This window comes from Balaenoptera physalus, assembly GCF_965194825.1.
Source record: "Balaenoptera physalus genome assembly, chromosome: 3".
NCBI classification, from domain to species: Eukaryota; Metazoa; Chordata; class Mammalia; order Artiodactyla; family Balaenopteridae; genus Balaenoptera; species Balaenoptera physalus.
This window is the reverse complement of record NC_138890.1, coordinates 125462018-125477719: the sequence shown is the minus strand read 5'-3', so window position 1 is coordinate 125477719 and position 15702 is coordinate 125462018. Positions and strand designations below refer to the sequence as shown.

Genomic DNA, 15702 nt, shown 5'->3' with positions numbered 1-15702 from the left:
CAACAGGGAGGAAACACAGCCCCACCCATCAGCAGACAAGCAGATTAATGTTTTACTGAGCTCTGGCCACTAGAGACACACCCAGCTCTACCCACCACCAGTCCCTCCCATCAGGAAGCTTGCACAAGCCTCTTAGATAGCCTCATCCACCAGAAGGCAGACAACAGAAGCAAGAAGAAGCAAGAAGCAAGAAGAACTACAATCCTGCAGGCTGTGGAACAAAAACCACATTCACAGAAAGATAGACAAGATGAAAAGGCAGAGGGCTATGTAGCAGATGAAGGAATCAGATAAAACCCCAGAAAAACAACTAAATGAAGTGGAGATAGGCAACCTTCCAGAAAAAGAATTCAGAATAATGATAGTGAAGAAGATCCAGGACCTTGGGGAAAAAAAAATGGAGGCAAGGATCAAGAAGATGCAAGAAATGTTTAACAAAGACCTAGAAGAATTAAAGAACAAACAAACAGAGATGAACAATACAATAACTGAAATGAAAACTACACTAGAAGGAATCAACAGCAGAATAACGGAGGCAGAAGAACAGATAAGTGACCTGGAAGAGAAAATGGTGGAAATCACTGCTGCAGAACAGAATAAAGAAAAAAGAATGAAAAGAAATGAAGACAGCCTAAGATACCGCTGGGACAACATTAAATGCACCAACATTCACATTATAGGGGTTCCAGAAGGAGAAGAGAGAGAGAAAGGACCTGAGAAAATATTTGAAGAGATTATAGTTGAAAACTTCCCTAACATGGGAGAGGAAATAGCCACCCAAGTCCAGGAAGCGCAAAGAGTCCCAGGCAGGATAAAACCAAGGAAAAACACACCCAGACACATAGTAATCAAATTGACAAAAATTAAAGACAAAGAAAAATTATTAAAAGCAACAAGGGAAAAACAAAAAAATAACATATAAGGGAACTCCCCGTAAGGTTAACCACTGATTTATCAGCAGACACTCAGCAAACCAGAAGGGAGTGGTACAATATATTTAAAGTGATGAAAGGGAAGAAGCTGCAATCAAGAATACTCTACCCAGTAAGGATTTCATTCAGATTTGATGGAGAAATTAAAAGCTTTACAGACAAGCAAAAGCTAAGAGAATTCAGCACCACCAAACCAGCTCTACAACAAAGGCTAAAGGAACTTCTCTAAGTGGGAAACACAAGAGAAGAAAAGGACCTACAAAAACAAACCCAAAACAATTAAGAAAATGGTAATAGGAACATACATATTGATAATTACCTTAAATGTGAATGGATTAAATGCTCTAACCAAAAGACACAGGCTTGCTGAATGGATACAAAAACAAGACCCATACAGATGTTGTCTACAAGAGACCCACTTCAGACCTAGGGACACATACAGACAGAAAGTGAGGAGATGGAAAAAACAGTCCATGCAAATGGAAATCAAAAGAAAGCTGGAGTAGCAATACTCATATCAGATAAAATAGACTTTAAAATAAAGGATGTTACAAGAGACAAGGAAGGACACTACATAATGATCAAGGGATCAATTTAAAAGGAAGATATAACAATTATAAATATACATGCACCTAACATAGGAGCACCTCAATACATAAGGCAAATGCTAACAGCTATAAAAGGGGAAATCAACAGTAACACAATAATAGTGGGGGACTTTAACACCTCACTTACACCAATGGACAGACAATCCAGACAGAAAATTAATAAGGAAACACAAGCTTTAAATGACAAAATAAACCAGATAGATTTAATTGATATTTATAGGACATTCCATCTGAAAGAAGCAGATTACACTTTCCTCTCAAGTGCACATGGAACATTCTCCAGGATAGATCACATCTTGGGTCACAAATCAAGCCTCAGTAAATATAAGAAACTTGAAAGCGTATCAAGCATCTTTTCCGACCACAATGCTATGAGATTAGAAATCAATTACAGGAAAAAAAATGTGAAAAACACAAACATGTGGAGGGTAAACAATACGCTACAAAATAACCAAGAGATCACTGAAGAAATCAAACAATACCTAGAGACAAATGACAACAAAAACATGATGACCCAAAACCTATGGGATGCAGCAAAAGCAGTTCTAAAAGGGAAGTTTATAGCAAAACAATCCTATCTCAAGAAACAAGAAAAATCTCAAATAAACAATCTAAACTTACACCTAAAGGAACTAGAAAAAGAAGAACAAAAAAACCCCAAAGTCAGCAGAAGGAAAGAATCATAAACATCTGAGCAGAAACAAATGAAATAGAAACAAAAGCAAAGATCAATAAAACTAAAAGTTGGTTCTTTGAGAAATAAATAAAATTGATAAACCTTTACCCGGACTCATCAAGAAAAAGAGGGAGAGGACTCAAATCAATAAAATTAGAAATGAAAAAGGAGAAGTTACAACAGACACTGCAGAAATACAAAGCATCATAAGAGACTACTACAAGCAACTCTATGCCAATAAAATGGACAACCTGGAAGAAATGGACAAATTCTTAGAAAGGTATAACCTTCCAAGACTGAACCAGGAAGAAATAGAAAATATCAACAGACCAATCACAAGTAATGAAATTGAAACTGTGATTAAAAATCTTCCAACAAACAAAAGTCCAGGACCAGATGGATTCACAGGTGAATTATATCAAACATTAAGGGAAGAGCTAACACCCATCCTTCTCAACTCTTCCAAAAAATTGCTGAGGAAGGAACACTCCCAAACTCACTCTATGAGGCCACCATCACCCTGATACCAAAACCAGACAAACATACTACAAAAAAAGAGAATTACAGACCAATATCACTGATGAATACAGATGTAAAAATCCTCAACAAAATACTAGCAAACTGACTCCAACAATACATTAAAATGATCATACACCATGACCAAGTTAGATTTATCCCAGGGATGCAAGGATTCTTCAATATTCACAAATCAATCATGTGATACACCATGCTTATTTTTGTTTTTATTTCCATTACTCTAGGACGTGGGTCAAAAAAGATCAGCAGACTTAAACTTAAAAGCTTTTGCACAGCAAAAGAAACTATAAACAAGACCCAAAGACAACCCTCAGAATGGAAGGAAATATTTGCAAACTAATCAATGGACAAAGGATCAATTTCCAAAATATATAAACAGCTCATGCAGCTCAATGTCAAAAAAACAAACAACCCAATCACAAAATGAGCAGAAGACCTAAATAGTCATTTCTCCAAAGAAGACATATAGATGGCCAAGAGGCATATGAAAAGCTGCTCAACATCACTAATTATTAGAGAAATGCAAATCAAAACTACAGTGAGGTATCACCTCACACTGGTTAGAATGGGCATCATCAGAAAATCTACAAACAACAAATGCCGCAGAGGGTGTGGAGAAAAGGGAACCCTCTTGCACTGCTGGTGGGAAGGTAAATCGATACAGCCACTATGGAGAACAATATGGAGTTTCCTTAAAAACACTAAAAATAGAATTACCATATGACCCAGCAATCCCAATCCTGGGCATATACCCAGAGAAAACCATAATTCAAAAACACACATGTGGGCTTCCCTGGTGGCATGGTGGTTGAGAATCTGCCTGCCGGAGCAGGGGACACAAGTTCAAGCCCTGGTCTGGGAGGATCCCACATGCCGCGAAGCAACTAAGCCCATGTGCTACAGCTGCTGAGCCTGTGCTCTAGAGCCTGCGAACCACAAGTACTGAAGCCCACGCGCCTAGAGCCCATGCTCCACAACAACAGGCCACCGCAATGAGAAGCCCACTCACCGCAACTAGAGAAGGCCCGCTCGCAGCAGCAAAGACCCAACAAAGCAAATAAATAAATAAATAAATAAATAAATAAATAGCAGTTCCTATTTAATAATAATAAAAAAAAAAGACACATGCACCCCAATGTTCATTGCAACACTACTTACAATAGCCAGGTCATGGAAGCAACCTAAATGCCCATCGACAGAAGAGTGGTTAAAGAAGACGTGGTACATATATACAATGCAAGATTATTCAGCCATAAAAAGGAACAAAATTGGGTCATTTGTAGAGACGTGGATGGACCTAGAGACTGTCATACAGGGTGAAGTAAGGTCAGAAAGAGAAAAACAAATATCGTATACTAACGCATATATGTGGAATCTAGAAAAATGGTACAGATGAACGGGTTTGCAGGGCAGAAATTGAGATAAAGATGTAGAGAACAAACATATGGACACCAAGGGGGGAAAGCAGGGGGTGGGGGGTGTGATGAACTGGGAGATTGGGATTGATATATATACACTAATATGTATAAAATAGTTAACTAATAAGAACCTGCTGTATAGCACAGGGAACTCCACTTCGCTGTACAGCAGAAACACAACATTGTAAAACAACTATACCCCAATTAAAAGAAAAAAAGAAAAAAAAGAAAATACAAGGAAAGACAAAAAAAATTATTTAGAGAGGTAACTGAGACCTAGGATGAAGGTAGTTTACTCTAGAAAGGGATTCATATTTATTTTTTAATGATTTTATTGTATTATCAATAGTGGACCACCTTACTATGAGTGCAAAAATGGGTATTACTTGGACAATCCAAAGATTCAAACTCTGAATCTAATTCTGTGCAATAGCATGTCTGTTTCAACTGGTGTCCTGGCTTATTGTGAATGTCTTCTGCTGGATGTCTCATCTAGGTGTGGGTTTGGTATTTGATTTATGCCTCCTCACCATTGAAGGCCATTAAAAAACCCAGACATTTTCCTCAATAGGCTAATGCCCTCAGGGCAAAAGCACATTCTTTGCTCCTGTATCTCACTGAATTTCCATTTTCCCTTCAGATTTGGCCTGATATTTTGTTCCTAACTTATCAGGTCTTTAATGCTTTTAAAATAATTTTTAGTGAATTCATTCCACTTTATTTTCAGCAGACGAGATAGTGTCTATAACCAAGCCTACCATTACTGAGATAATCTCTTGGAACTTTTCACGATAATGAAATCGTCTACTTATTTGTGTCATCAACTAGGTATAAGCTGCATGAAGGCAAGAACACTGTCTTACTGTTTTCTGCATTTACAGCACTGAGCACAGGACCTGCTTCCCAATAGTAATTTTAGTATTAATAAAAGTAGCTCCTTGTGTACTTTTAGGATCCTATTTCAATCCTTTACTCTCACCTCAATGTCAGACTTCTAAAAAATCTGAGTAAGCATCGCAGGATGCCTCTCTTCTTCTACTGTCTCCTTTACCTCCTTCCCATTCATCTTTATTTCCTTCCTAGAATAGACTTTCCCAGGTCTACGGACTGAACTGTGTTCTTCCAAAATTCATATATTGAAGCCCTAGCCCCCAGTGTTACTGCCATTTGGAGACAGGGTCTTTAGGAGGTAATTAGGGTTAAATAAAGCCATAAGGATGTGGCCCTAATCCAGTAGGTGGCATCATAAGAAGAGGAAGAGACAGATCTCCCTCCCTCTCTCCCTGTGCACATGTCCTGAGGAAAGGCCAGGTGAGCACACAGTGAGGTAGCCGTGGCCTACAAGCCAAAAGAAGAGGTCTCAGAATGCCAACACCTTGATCTTGGACTTACCAGCCTCCAGAACTGTGATTAAGATAAATAAATTTCTGTTGTTCAACCATAAATAAATAACATGCCAAATTTTGAAATATAAAAAGCCCATAATCTTTTTTTTTAACTGACCAGACTTCATACATAAAAATATACTGGTAATTAAGTACAAAGGTCATTTGCTACTCATTTCTATAGGTAAGTGAGAAGGTATTTCCAAAATTGATTATCAATATATGCTATGAATTTGAGGTCAAAAATAAAACCACTGTTATAGATTCACAGTTAGTGCAAAGATGTCTTCTGCAAAATCCCGTCACTTTACATGCAAGAAACTGACAATAGAGGATAGAAGTCTTTTTTTTTTAAAGACTGAAAAAACTGATAGTAAATACATCCTCACTGCTTTAACTATTACTTGTCAGCATGATGTATAGGAGAAGAGAAGCACAAATGCTATTTAGATAACCAAGTGAAGCTTTTAAAAACACAGATGCCTAGACCCCAACCTGAGAAACACTTATTTCTCAATAGGGAGAGATGAAGTGGAAGTTGTGTATTTTTTCTAAAGATCCACAGGTGAGTCCACTGCACTATCCTGGTTGAAAATCACTGATTTAAGAAACAACAACAACAAAAACCCTATGTCATACATAACCTTTTAAATATTTATAATTTTTATGAATTAGTAAAAAGCATTATGAGTTGTAAATTTTACATGTCAGATATTCAAGAATCTTTGAAAACTTTTCTGCATGTTAAAAGGCCATAATTAGAAAGGGAAAGATTTGGTATAAATTTTTGCAGAAATAAAAATTAGAAAATATATCAATGATGTCATTCAATATCACACTAAATAAAAAAATGAACCCAAAGTTAAACAGTTTTGTTTGCAATTATGAGAAATATATACGTGTAAAATTAAAAGTCATGTCTTCTGTTTTCCAGACCTGATAAATAATTTACAAGACCAACATCGGATAATACTCAATGGTTTTCAAAATAAAGATAAAAGATAAATCATGGGAAAAAACCCCAAATTTTAGAAAACAGTGCTTCAGTTTGAAATCCATTTCACTGATTCATTTTATATAAGGAAATCATGATCTAATAAAAGAGAAGTAAAAAGTCAATCTGACATGTTTTCCTTCATACTAAACATGTGGTTTTAAAGTTGATCATCAAAACTATTAACTGCTATTTACTACAACTATTCCTATAATCAGAACAGTGTATGAGCTATGCAGACAATTTTATAAGTGTTAAAAATGTATTTTAGGGCTTCCCTGGTGGCGCAGTGGTTGGGAATCTGCCTGCCAATGCAGAGGACACGGGTTCGAGCCCTGGTCTGGGAGGATCCCACATGCCGCGGAGCAACTAAGCCCGTGAGCCACAACTACTGAGCCTGCGCGTCTGGAGCCTGTGCTCCGCGGCGGGAGCGGCCGCGACATTGAGAGGCCCACGCACCGCGATGAAGAGTGGCCCCCGCTCGCCACAGCTGGAGAAAGCCCTCGCACAGAAATGAAGACCCAACACAGCCAAAGATAAATAAATAAATAAATAGATTTATAAAGGGAAAAAAAATGTATTTTAATTTGTGTTAGTGGTCTTCTAATATTTACTGGATACTTACCTATCTGGATAAAGAGAGTACATCTACGCACAATTTAACTTTTCATGAAGATATTTAATAGTAATTCCCTCAGGAGCTACTGCTATCTTTAAGGCATTCTGCCTCTACACTAAAAGGCCCCTTTCATGGAGTTCCTCTTTCTTTCTCTGTGCTTTACTGTTGAATGATTCACTTTTGCATCCTCTGCTTTAATGTAGCTTACACATCCTTCTTATTCATCCATAATCTTACTTTTTCACTTTACCCTTAGATAGAATTAATGATGATAAGGAAACAAGTTTATACACTAAACATACTTTGGGTACAGCATTTTCAAAGAATTCAAATTTCAGTTTTACTTTTGTTTGGTTGGGGATTTTGTTGCCTTCAGAACTATAATGTAATGAAAAGTTGTGTTTCTGGAATCCTACCTGCTGGGGTAAGTAAGGTAATATTGTGCATCTAATAGCAAATATTTTAAACTAAAAGAAAAAATTCATGCTCATAACACAAATTTCAACAAGTTCAATCAATACCTCTCCAGATATCCCAATGGCTTCTTCTGCAGCTCCATACTGACCAATATGCCCATTCTGTAGTCGTTCCAAAAGCTCCAATAAAGCAAAATTTTTTTTCAATCCCCAGACACCTGAATCTCCTAGAATATAAAAATAAAAACTAAATCTAACAAAATGGAATATTATTTATTTTACCTCAAATCTCAATAGTAATTTCTATGTCTCATAGTTCAATCATTAATAATGTCTAAATTTTAAAAATTCAAAATTTCTCCATTTTCTGTTAATGCTATAACAGTTGTCTTAATATTCTCTTTAAAATACAGAACTCCTTAGCATTCTAAGTGGAAACATATTTTAAAGTTCTATTATTTTTCTATAATTTAACTTTATAAATCCTATTTTGTCACTGACTTTTACTACATATACTAAAACAAGTGCTTTAAATATTTTTAACAGCAACCTACAGCAAGAAATACATTTCACATTGCAACCCAGGATAACACACACACACACACACACACACACACACACACACCTGAAACAAAAGATTTACACACCAATATTCACCCTCACAGTTTGCGACACACTCTGATGGTTTTTGTTCTATTTCTTTTTAAAAAATCCTATTCACAACCAATTAAATTGATTTTATGACTACAAATAAGCTATGACTCATGTCTGAAAACCACTGTATGAAAGATACACTTAACCAAAAATAAGTCCGTCTCTTAAGTAAACTGAAACTATAACAGCTAAAGATAGTATTTTCCCCACCCCTCATCTAACCTAGAACCTAACAGCAGTCAATGAACATATAAACTCTTTCTCACACAAATACACAGAGCTTCACACTAAGGCATGACAATAGTCCCTTTTAGGTAGGTAAGAATCTAGGCACATTTGAATAAGGACCAATGCTTCTTTTCCCCAGAACTGACCATAAAAGGCCAGGTAAGCATTCATATGTGCATGCACGTGTGCCCACACAATATGGGCATGTGCATACACACATGCACACGTGCAAACACACACACAAACTCTTCCTAAGCCTATAAATAAGAGCCAGATCCTTCAGCAATCAGAAGGAATATCTGTCTGTTATGATGAGCTTCTATACAACAAATACCATGTGACACAAAGCTGCCACCTAATACAAAAAAGCAAATAAATAAAAGGATGATGGGGTCATTGGCTACATGGCTCCCCTTCCTCTTGGCCTCTCTTTTCTAAGGGAGGAAGGGAGGGAAGAAAAAAAGGAAGGAAGAAAGGAAGATGAAGGGAAGGGAAGGGAAGGGCAGGGCCTCAGCCTTGCCACCCCACAGGGCTTTCTCAACTGTTTTAATTTTTCACACATATTCTACCTCAAGCTGAGTTCTATCCACTTTATTCATAAAAGATTAAGAAGTATACTGAGTCCTTTATTTAAAAGTATTATCTTGACGATATCCAAATACTGTCATCATATAGTAAACACATACACGTAAACTCCTAGCAGTATCTAGGCAGTATCTATCTACTGCCTAGTATATCACTTAATACTCCTGTAACTGTCAAAATAACTCTAAAATCTCAATGGCTTAAAGCAACAAAGATTTGCTTTTTGCTCACGCAGCAGCTCAAGGGCTGGTGAAGACAAGAGAGGCTCTGTTCCCTACTGTCCACAATCAGGGGACACAGGCCACTGCGGCTCCAACCACCTGGACCACCTCACTATAGCAGGGAGAAGGATTTACTGCAAACCATCATAAATCCATTCTTAACAGCTTCTACCTGGAAGTTAACACTTCACTTCTACTCAATTTCACTGGTTAAAGGGAAATCACACAGCTCTTCCTACCTAATCATAAGAGGGCAGGGAAATGTAATTTTACCATGCGAACGAAAGAGAAGAACCATAAGTAATGCTGACCAGTATTAATAACCATGACAAACAACTACTGATACTATTCTTTTTTTTTTTTTGGCAAAATAATACCTTTATTACCTATGATTGGCAGATATTTTATAAATAAAATATATTTATTCTCTCCATGTTTGAAAAGAATTTCAAAACAACAAAATGATTTTATACACCATACAATTCAGGGTAGGGTTGGGCTCAGGGGACCACTTCATTGTTCACAGGGTGGACAGAAACCTCTGTCTCCAAACATTTTTGGAGCTAGTTTGACTTTCAGCTCTGAGTCCTGGTCCCAGTCTTGAAACCACAAAAGGTGCCTGGTGTGAGGGGAGGGTGAGGGCCTCTCCCAATCCAGCATTTCCCTGTGCTCACTGTGGGTTTCCACTCAATAGACCAGGGGCTGCCTTACAGCAGCAGCAGCTGTAAATCTGACGGAAGAACATTCTTCTAGTAGCTTCCAGATTCTAAAGACAGGGCCCAGTAGGACCCTCGATGGGCCCCAGCAGATCCCAGGATGCCAGGAGCTATAAGAGCCTGATTAATGAGATGGCCCAGCTAATGGTCCCAGCTCCTGGAAAGCACGGTCAGGTTGTTTTACTAGGACAGTCCTTCATTTGAACAGATGTACCCGTGGAATCACACTGGCATTGGGCAGATAGATTCCATTTTGTTCAGGCCAGAACCCCAAGTCCCAAACCCAGTGTTCAACAGACACAAAGTGGACACCAATCTTGAAGCTGAAGAACACATGGTTGACCTCAAAGCGGACACTGTTTCTACCTTGCCGGATGGAAACACGCATAGGAGAGAAATTATGCAGCATGGTCTGGTTGGCATCTAGAAGTTGGACAGTTAGCTCATATACACAGCCGTGCCTTGCTGGTCTGTCCATCCAGCAGAGACACAAATCTCAATCTTTCCACTATACAGGAGTTCTGGCCACAGACCCTCCTCCTCCAGGTCCAACATTTCCTTCTTGTGACACCACCTTGTAGGCAGACAGGAAGGAGGCCCGGGAAGCGGCCCCAAGCCTGACCTCCAAGTTATCCTCCTCTCCCCAGCCGTCTCCACTGCTCTGCATCGTCCAGTCCCGGAAGCCTTCTAGGCCCTTGGGGTTCCGGAGCAGGTTGCGTCCTATCGGTCCTCGCTCGCAGAAGCAGCCCAGGATGCAGGGCCTGAGGTCGTCAGCGGGGGGCAGGTAGGTGTGGAGGACAGGTGACAGGGCAGCACGGTCTCGGGCCAGGATGCTCAGCCTCACGTCCTGGCAGTCTACCAGGTCACGCCAGCACCAGCACACCCGGCGGCAGTGCCCGAGCAGCATGTGTGGGGGCACGTGGCTCAGCACCATCTCGAGCAGCTCCATGGGCAGTTGGCCCAGACCCAGCGCCTCCTCGGGTTCGGGGTCCGGAGCGGAGACTCTGGCGGGCAGGCCCCTGGAGGCTGAGGTGCACGTGCGTGGTCTCCTCGCCAGGCCCAGCTGCCACTGTGGGCATCTCAGCCATTGCTCCTCCCTGGTGGGCCATCACCTTACCTCACGTGCTCCCTTCTCCACCTCCGCCCTTTTTATTCCCCCGCCCCTCCCTTCCTAATACCCAGCCCCAGACCCCTGCACCCCCACCCCAGCCCCATCCTCCCTCTGACTCTGATACTATTCTTGAACTAGAGAAGAATTCTAATTCTGATTCTCTCATATTAACAATAGTTTGGGGGGGTTGGGGCATGGCGGGGGGGAGATTGGGAGTTTGGGATTAGCAGATGCAAACTATTATATACAGAATGGATAAACAAGGTGCTACTATATAGCACAGGGAACTATATTCAATATCCTGTAATAAACCATAATGGAAAAAAAAAACAGTAATTTGCTTCTTTAGAAGCAAAAAATGATTTTTTTTCTTCTTTATACTTTTTAATAGATTTTTCAAATTTTCTGCAATGTATATATACATTATTTCTAGAATACATTTAAAAATAGATTAAAAAACAATGACAGCAAACTATAGCAAAGGTCACTAACACATATTCCGTAGGCTGGAATCACGGCAAAAATCTTACCTACAAGCTATAGTAATTACCTATAATAATTACAACCTATACCTGAGGCAGAGTTGTTGGTTTGCTTGTTTTTTCTAATGTTGATATGACAGCAATCATGTCTGACTTCAACCTAGGATACGACTAACCATTACCTGTCATAAATTCCTAGTTTATCACAGTGAGGATGATAACAACCCACACTGTGGATTTATGTAGAGAAGACAGTGCCCTTCAAAGTGGTGGAAGGGCCCATCCTCTGTGTGCAAAATATTACTACTTCTATATAGTTTTATATAAAGAAGATGGTATGATATATATAAATTACAGAATAAAAGGCCAAATAAAAGAATGTCAAAATAGACATCTCCCCCCTCCACTTTATTATTTCTTGGCTAACAGTAAGTTAATGCTAATACTTTCCTATATTAGTTTTCTGGCAAATGGGCATACTACTTACTTAAATCAAGGACTGCCAAAACCTTAAGAAACCCATTCTTTCCTTACAAGAAAATATTTTACAACCATGCTTCTTAGCATTTTAAAGATTTTCAGTCTAAAAATCTGGGTACTCTTGCTTCCTTTTTTTGGTGGTTAAATTATTTTAAATGTGTTCCACTTGACATATAGTATGAATACATTAAAACAGTCTTAAAACAATTAGTGCTACTGACCTGAAAAAAACTGACAACCTTAAACTATTACTTTTGGAGAAATTCAATTATTAAAAAGAATAAACATAGAAATTATGGTTGTAAAGTAACTGTTCAAATGTTAATAAATGTTATTTCCAAATCCGGTATCCCACAGTAATTAATTCATTTTGAAAAATATAAAGTGAAGTTTTAAAAGTATGTAGGGGGACTTTCCTGGTGGTGCAGTGGCTAAGAATCCGCCTGCCACTGCAGGGAACATGGGTTCGTTCCCTGGCCAGGAAGATCCCACATGCCATGGAGCAACTAAGCCCATGTGCCACAACTACTGAGCCTGTACTCCACAGCTAATGAGACAGAACCACCGAGCCCACGTGCCCCAACTACTGAAGCCCACGCGCTTAGAGCCTGTGCTCCACAAGAAGCCCACGCACAAGGAAGAGTAGCCCCCCGCTCACCTCAACTAGAGAAAGTCCACGCACAGCAACGAAGACCCAATGTAGCCAAAAATAAATAAATAAATTTATTTTAAAAATAAATAAATAAAATAAATAAAAGTATGCAGGAAACTGAAAAAAATCCACCAGACCTTTAAATTCATTTTAACAGAAAACAAGTAGTTAGTAGTTATCACTAGCTACAAACACTTCTGCCTCAGATATCAGTAAATAACAACATGCTGAAACTCAAATTACTTACCTGTATTTTCATTATTGGCCTATTCATGTCTAAGGTAAACCCTGTTTTACAGGCAAATGAAAAAGGTTAGTATGTTTTTCTCAGGTGTCTTAAAACTATTGATCTATAAGTACTGAATATAAAAATTTCAGAAGATGAAATAAAATTAGTACCTAAGAGTGGGCTAGTTTATAGCTTCAAGACTACTGGCTTTAATAGAAACTGAAACCTCCTTGGAATTTTATAATTTTTCTTTTTTTTTTTTTGGCTGCGCCACAGCATGCTCCCCAACTAGGGATCAAACCCGTGGCCCCTGCAGTAGAAGCCCAGAGTCCTAACCACTGGACTGCCAGGGAATTCCCAGAATTTTATGATTTTTAAAATCAAGTAGAAAAAAATTGTTTTCTATGATATTTTTATTATGTGAACAAGTTTATATATATTTTTTCCTACCTAGGTCTGTTACTTGTCGATCAAAAGGGCAACGGATTGCTCTTCCATGAAGAGGCAGCCGAGTGAGACAGTCATGACAGACTGTGTGGCCACAAAGCAGAAGGCGAGGAACTTTGTCTCCTTGCAAAGAAAAGACATCTTCACAAACTCCACACTCCAGCACCTAATATTTGGAAAGGACACATGTGCTCTTTAAATGACTTTAAAAGCATAAATATTTCAGGCTAAAAAGAAAAACCTGATCTAATTTAATGAATCAATCTTGTTAAATTACTTTATTCCTCCATGAAAAAAAACGGTCTAGGTATAAAATCTTAAATCACCTTTTATCCTTTCATCTGACAGATCTTACCACAATTATATCATAGTGAAATCTCCTTGAAAGGGTAAGTGTTAGGGATCAAGATAACATTGTAAACTAACATCTTTAGCTTTTGAAAATTGTGACATGATTCATTACATCTGAATCCGTAACCATATATAACTCTACCGAAGTTGGGTTCTTAAACAATTTCTCCGCAATTACCTAACCCTCAAAAAAACCATCATTAATTTGGACAAAAATAATTTGAAATATGTGCTAGGATGACAACTTACCTTGTAAACTATAAAGAACTTGTTAAGAAAAGACTATAAGTAATTTTCAAGTGTCTTATACTATTCATTTACATTATACAATGTAAAGATAAGAATGCAATTAGACTTAAATTTCAATTCCTTGTTCTCGATTAATAAATATGCCCCTGGGTTAGAAAACAGAAAATATTTTCTTTATCTAGTTCCAATTACAAGTACATGACTTGCTCAAGGCCACGTAGTCAGTCAAAAGAAAGGTGACAAATCAACTATACTTAAATTAAAAAAAAAAAAATCAACTATACTTCAACTAAAAAGAGAGAAAGAAAGGTGACAAGAAGCGGCATATTCTGATTCCCCGGTCCATCAGTTTGTTTTATAATTAGTCAACAAACTATATTTATATCAATGAAGGTACTTTTATTTCTTAATATACCTGAAGTGTTTCACAATTTAATTAATTTTTTAAAAATACCCACACTGAACTGTTTGATTGTACCCCGAACTCGGTGCCCACCATCCATGACCTACTACAATCTGGCCCCCGTCCTATTGCTTCTCTTCCCTTCCAAACTCTATTCTCAAACTATATCAAACAATTTGTAGTTCACAGCACATAACAAACTGTTTTTGCCTCTTTCTTTATGCTAATGCTGAAGAAACAGCTAAGTAGACATTTTCCTAGTGGATTCTTTTTTTACATTAATAAACCAACAAATTCGTAAATGAACACACTATCCTTTGGGCCCCCATGTACCATGGATAAGTGTCGATCTTAACATCCAAAACACCTTAATGCTTTTATTGGCATTCCAGCCTGTCTTTCCCTGTTAGACCAAAAAGCCCTCAGGAACAGGGTATTCCAAAGACCAAGCACCTACATGCTTATATTAATGAAGTCCAACAAAATAAAATTTTTAAAACAGCCAACCACCATCCCCCAACAAATGCTAATACAAGGTAAAAAACAGAAAACCCAGAGTGGAAGTCAGACTTAATCCATTAAAATTTTAATCTTAACTCCACAATTAAACTGGAGTCAGTGCTTGAAATGTAAACATCTTTCACTGTAAATAAACTGATAATTCATAGCTGGCTTGCATCTCAGTACGGTTCAAAAGAAGCTGAAGTGTAACACATAGTTCACAGAAAAGGAAAAGAAAACAGCTCATTAATTATATGAAAAGGTGTCCAATCTCACCCAAAACATTTTGAAGTCAGTTGAAGCTATCCCAATATACTTTTTTTCAGATTAGATTTTTAAAAGTTGATAACACTTTGTGCTAGTGAAAGTGTGGGAGAATAAATAAACTGCTGGTTGCTGTGAAATGTTTATTGACTGATATAGCCTCTATGGAAGGCAATTTGGCAATACCTATCAAAAGTTTGAATAGCTTAGTAATTCTACCTCCAGGAGTTTATCCTACAAATATCACATGTGTGAAAAGATCTATATGCTATTCCTTAGAGCACCTTTTGCATTAGCAAAAGATTAGAAACAAAGTAAATATATATGGAAAATAAATTATGGCACATTCATATACTGCAAAACTGTGCAATCTGGGGAGGAAAAGTTAGGAAATTTTTTATGTACAAACACAGAATGATTTCATATCAACAAAGCAAAGTGAAAAATGACATAGAATATTTAACTTTTGCATAAAGGAAAGGAAATAAAGAGAGCATATATTTTCATATATATTGTTTTACAAGCATACTATCTTTCTGGCAAG

The 15702-nt window shown here is 38.0% G+C and overlaps 1 protein-coding gene and 1 pseudogene across 2 annotated transcripts in view; both read right to left on the bottom strand.

The window, feature by feature from the left end:
* Positions 1-15702, bottom strand: part of TRIM23 (tripartite motif containing 23) — a 44454-nt gene that overhangs the window by 26164 nt on the left and 2588 nt on the right. Inside the window, exons 2-3 of the mRNA XM_082457271.1 lie at positions 13394-13556; positions 7691-7812 (exon numbers count right to left, since the gene is read on the bottom strand). Of these exons, the coding sequence (XP_082313397.1) occupies positions 7691-7812; positions 13394-13556 (285 nt within the window). The remainder of the gene's footprint in view (positions 1-7690; positions 7813-13393; positions 13557-15702) is intronic.
* Positions 7819-11097, bottom strand: LOC309658586 (F-box only protein 27 pseudogene; annotated as a pseudogene). The gene has a single exon. The product of its transcript is annotated as an F-box only protein 27 pseudogene (transcript).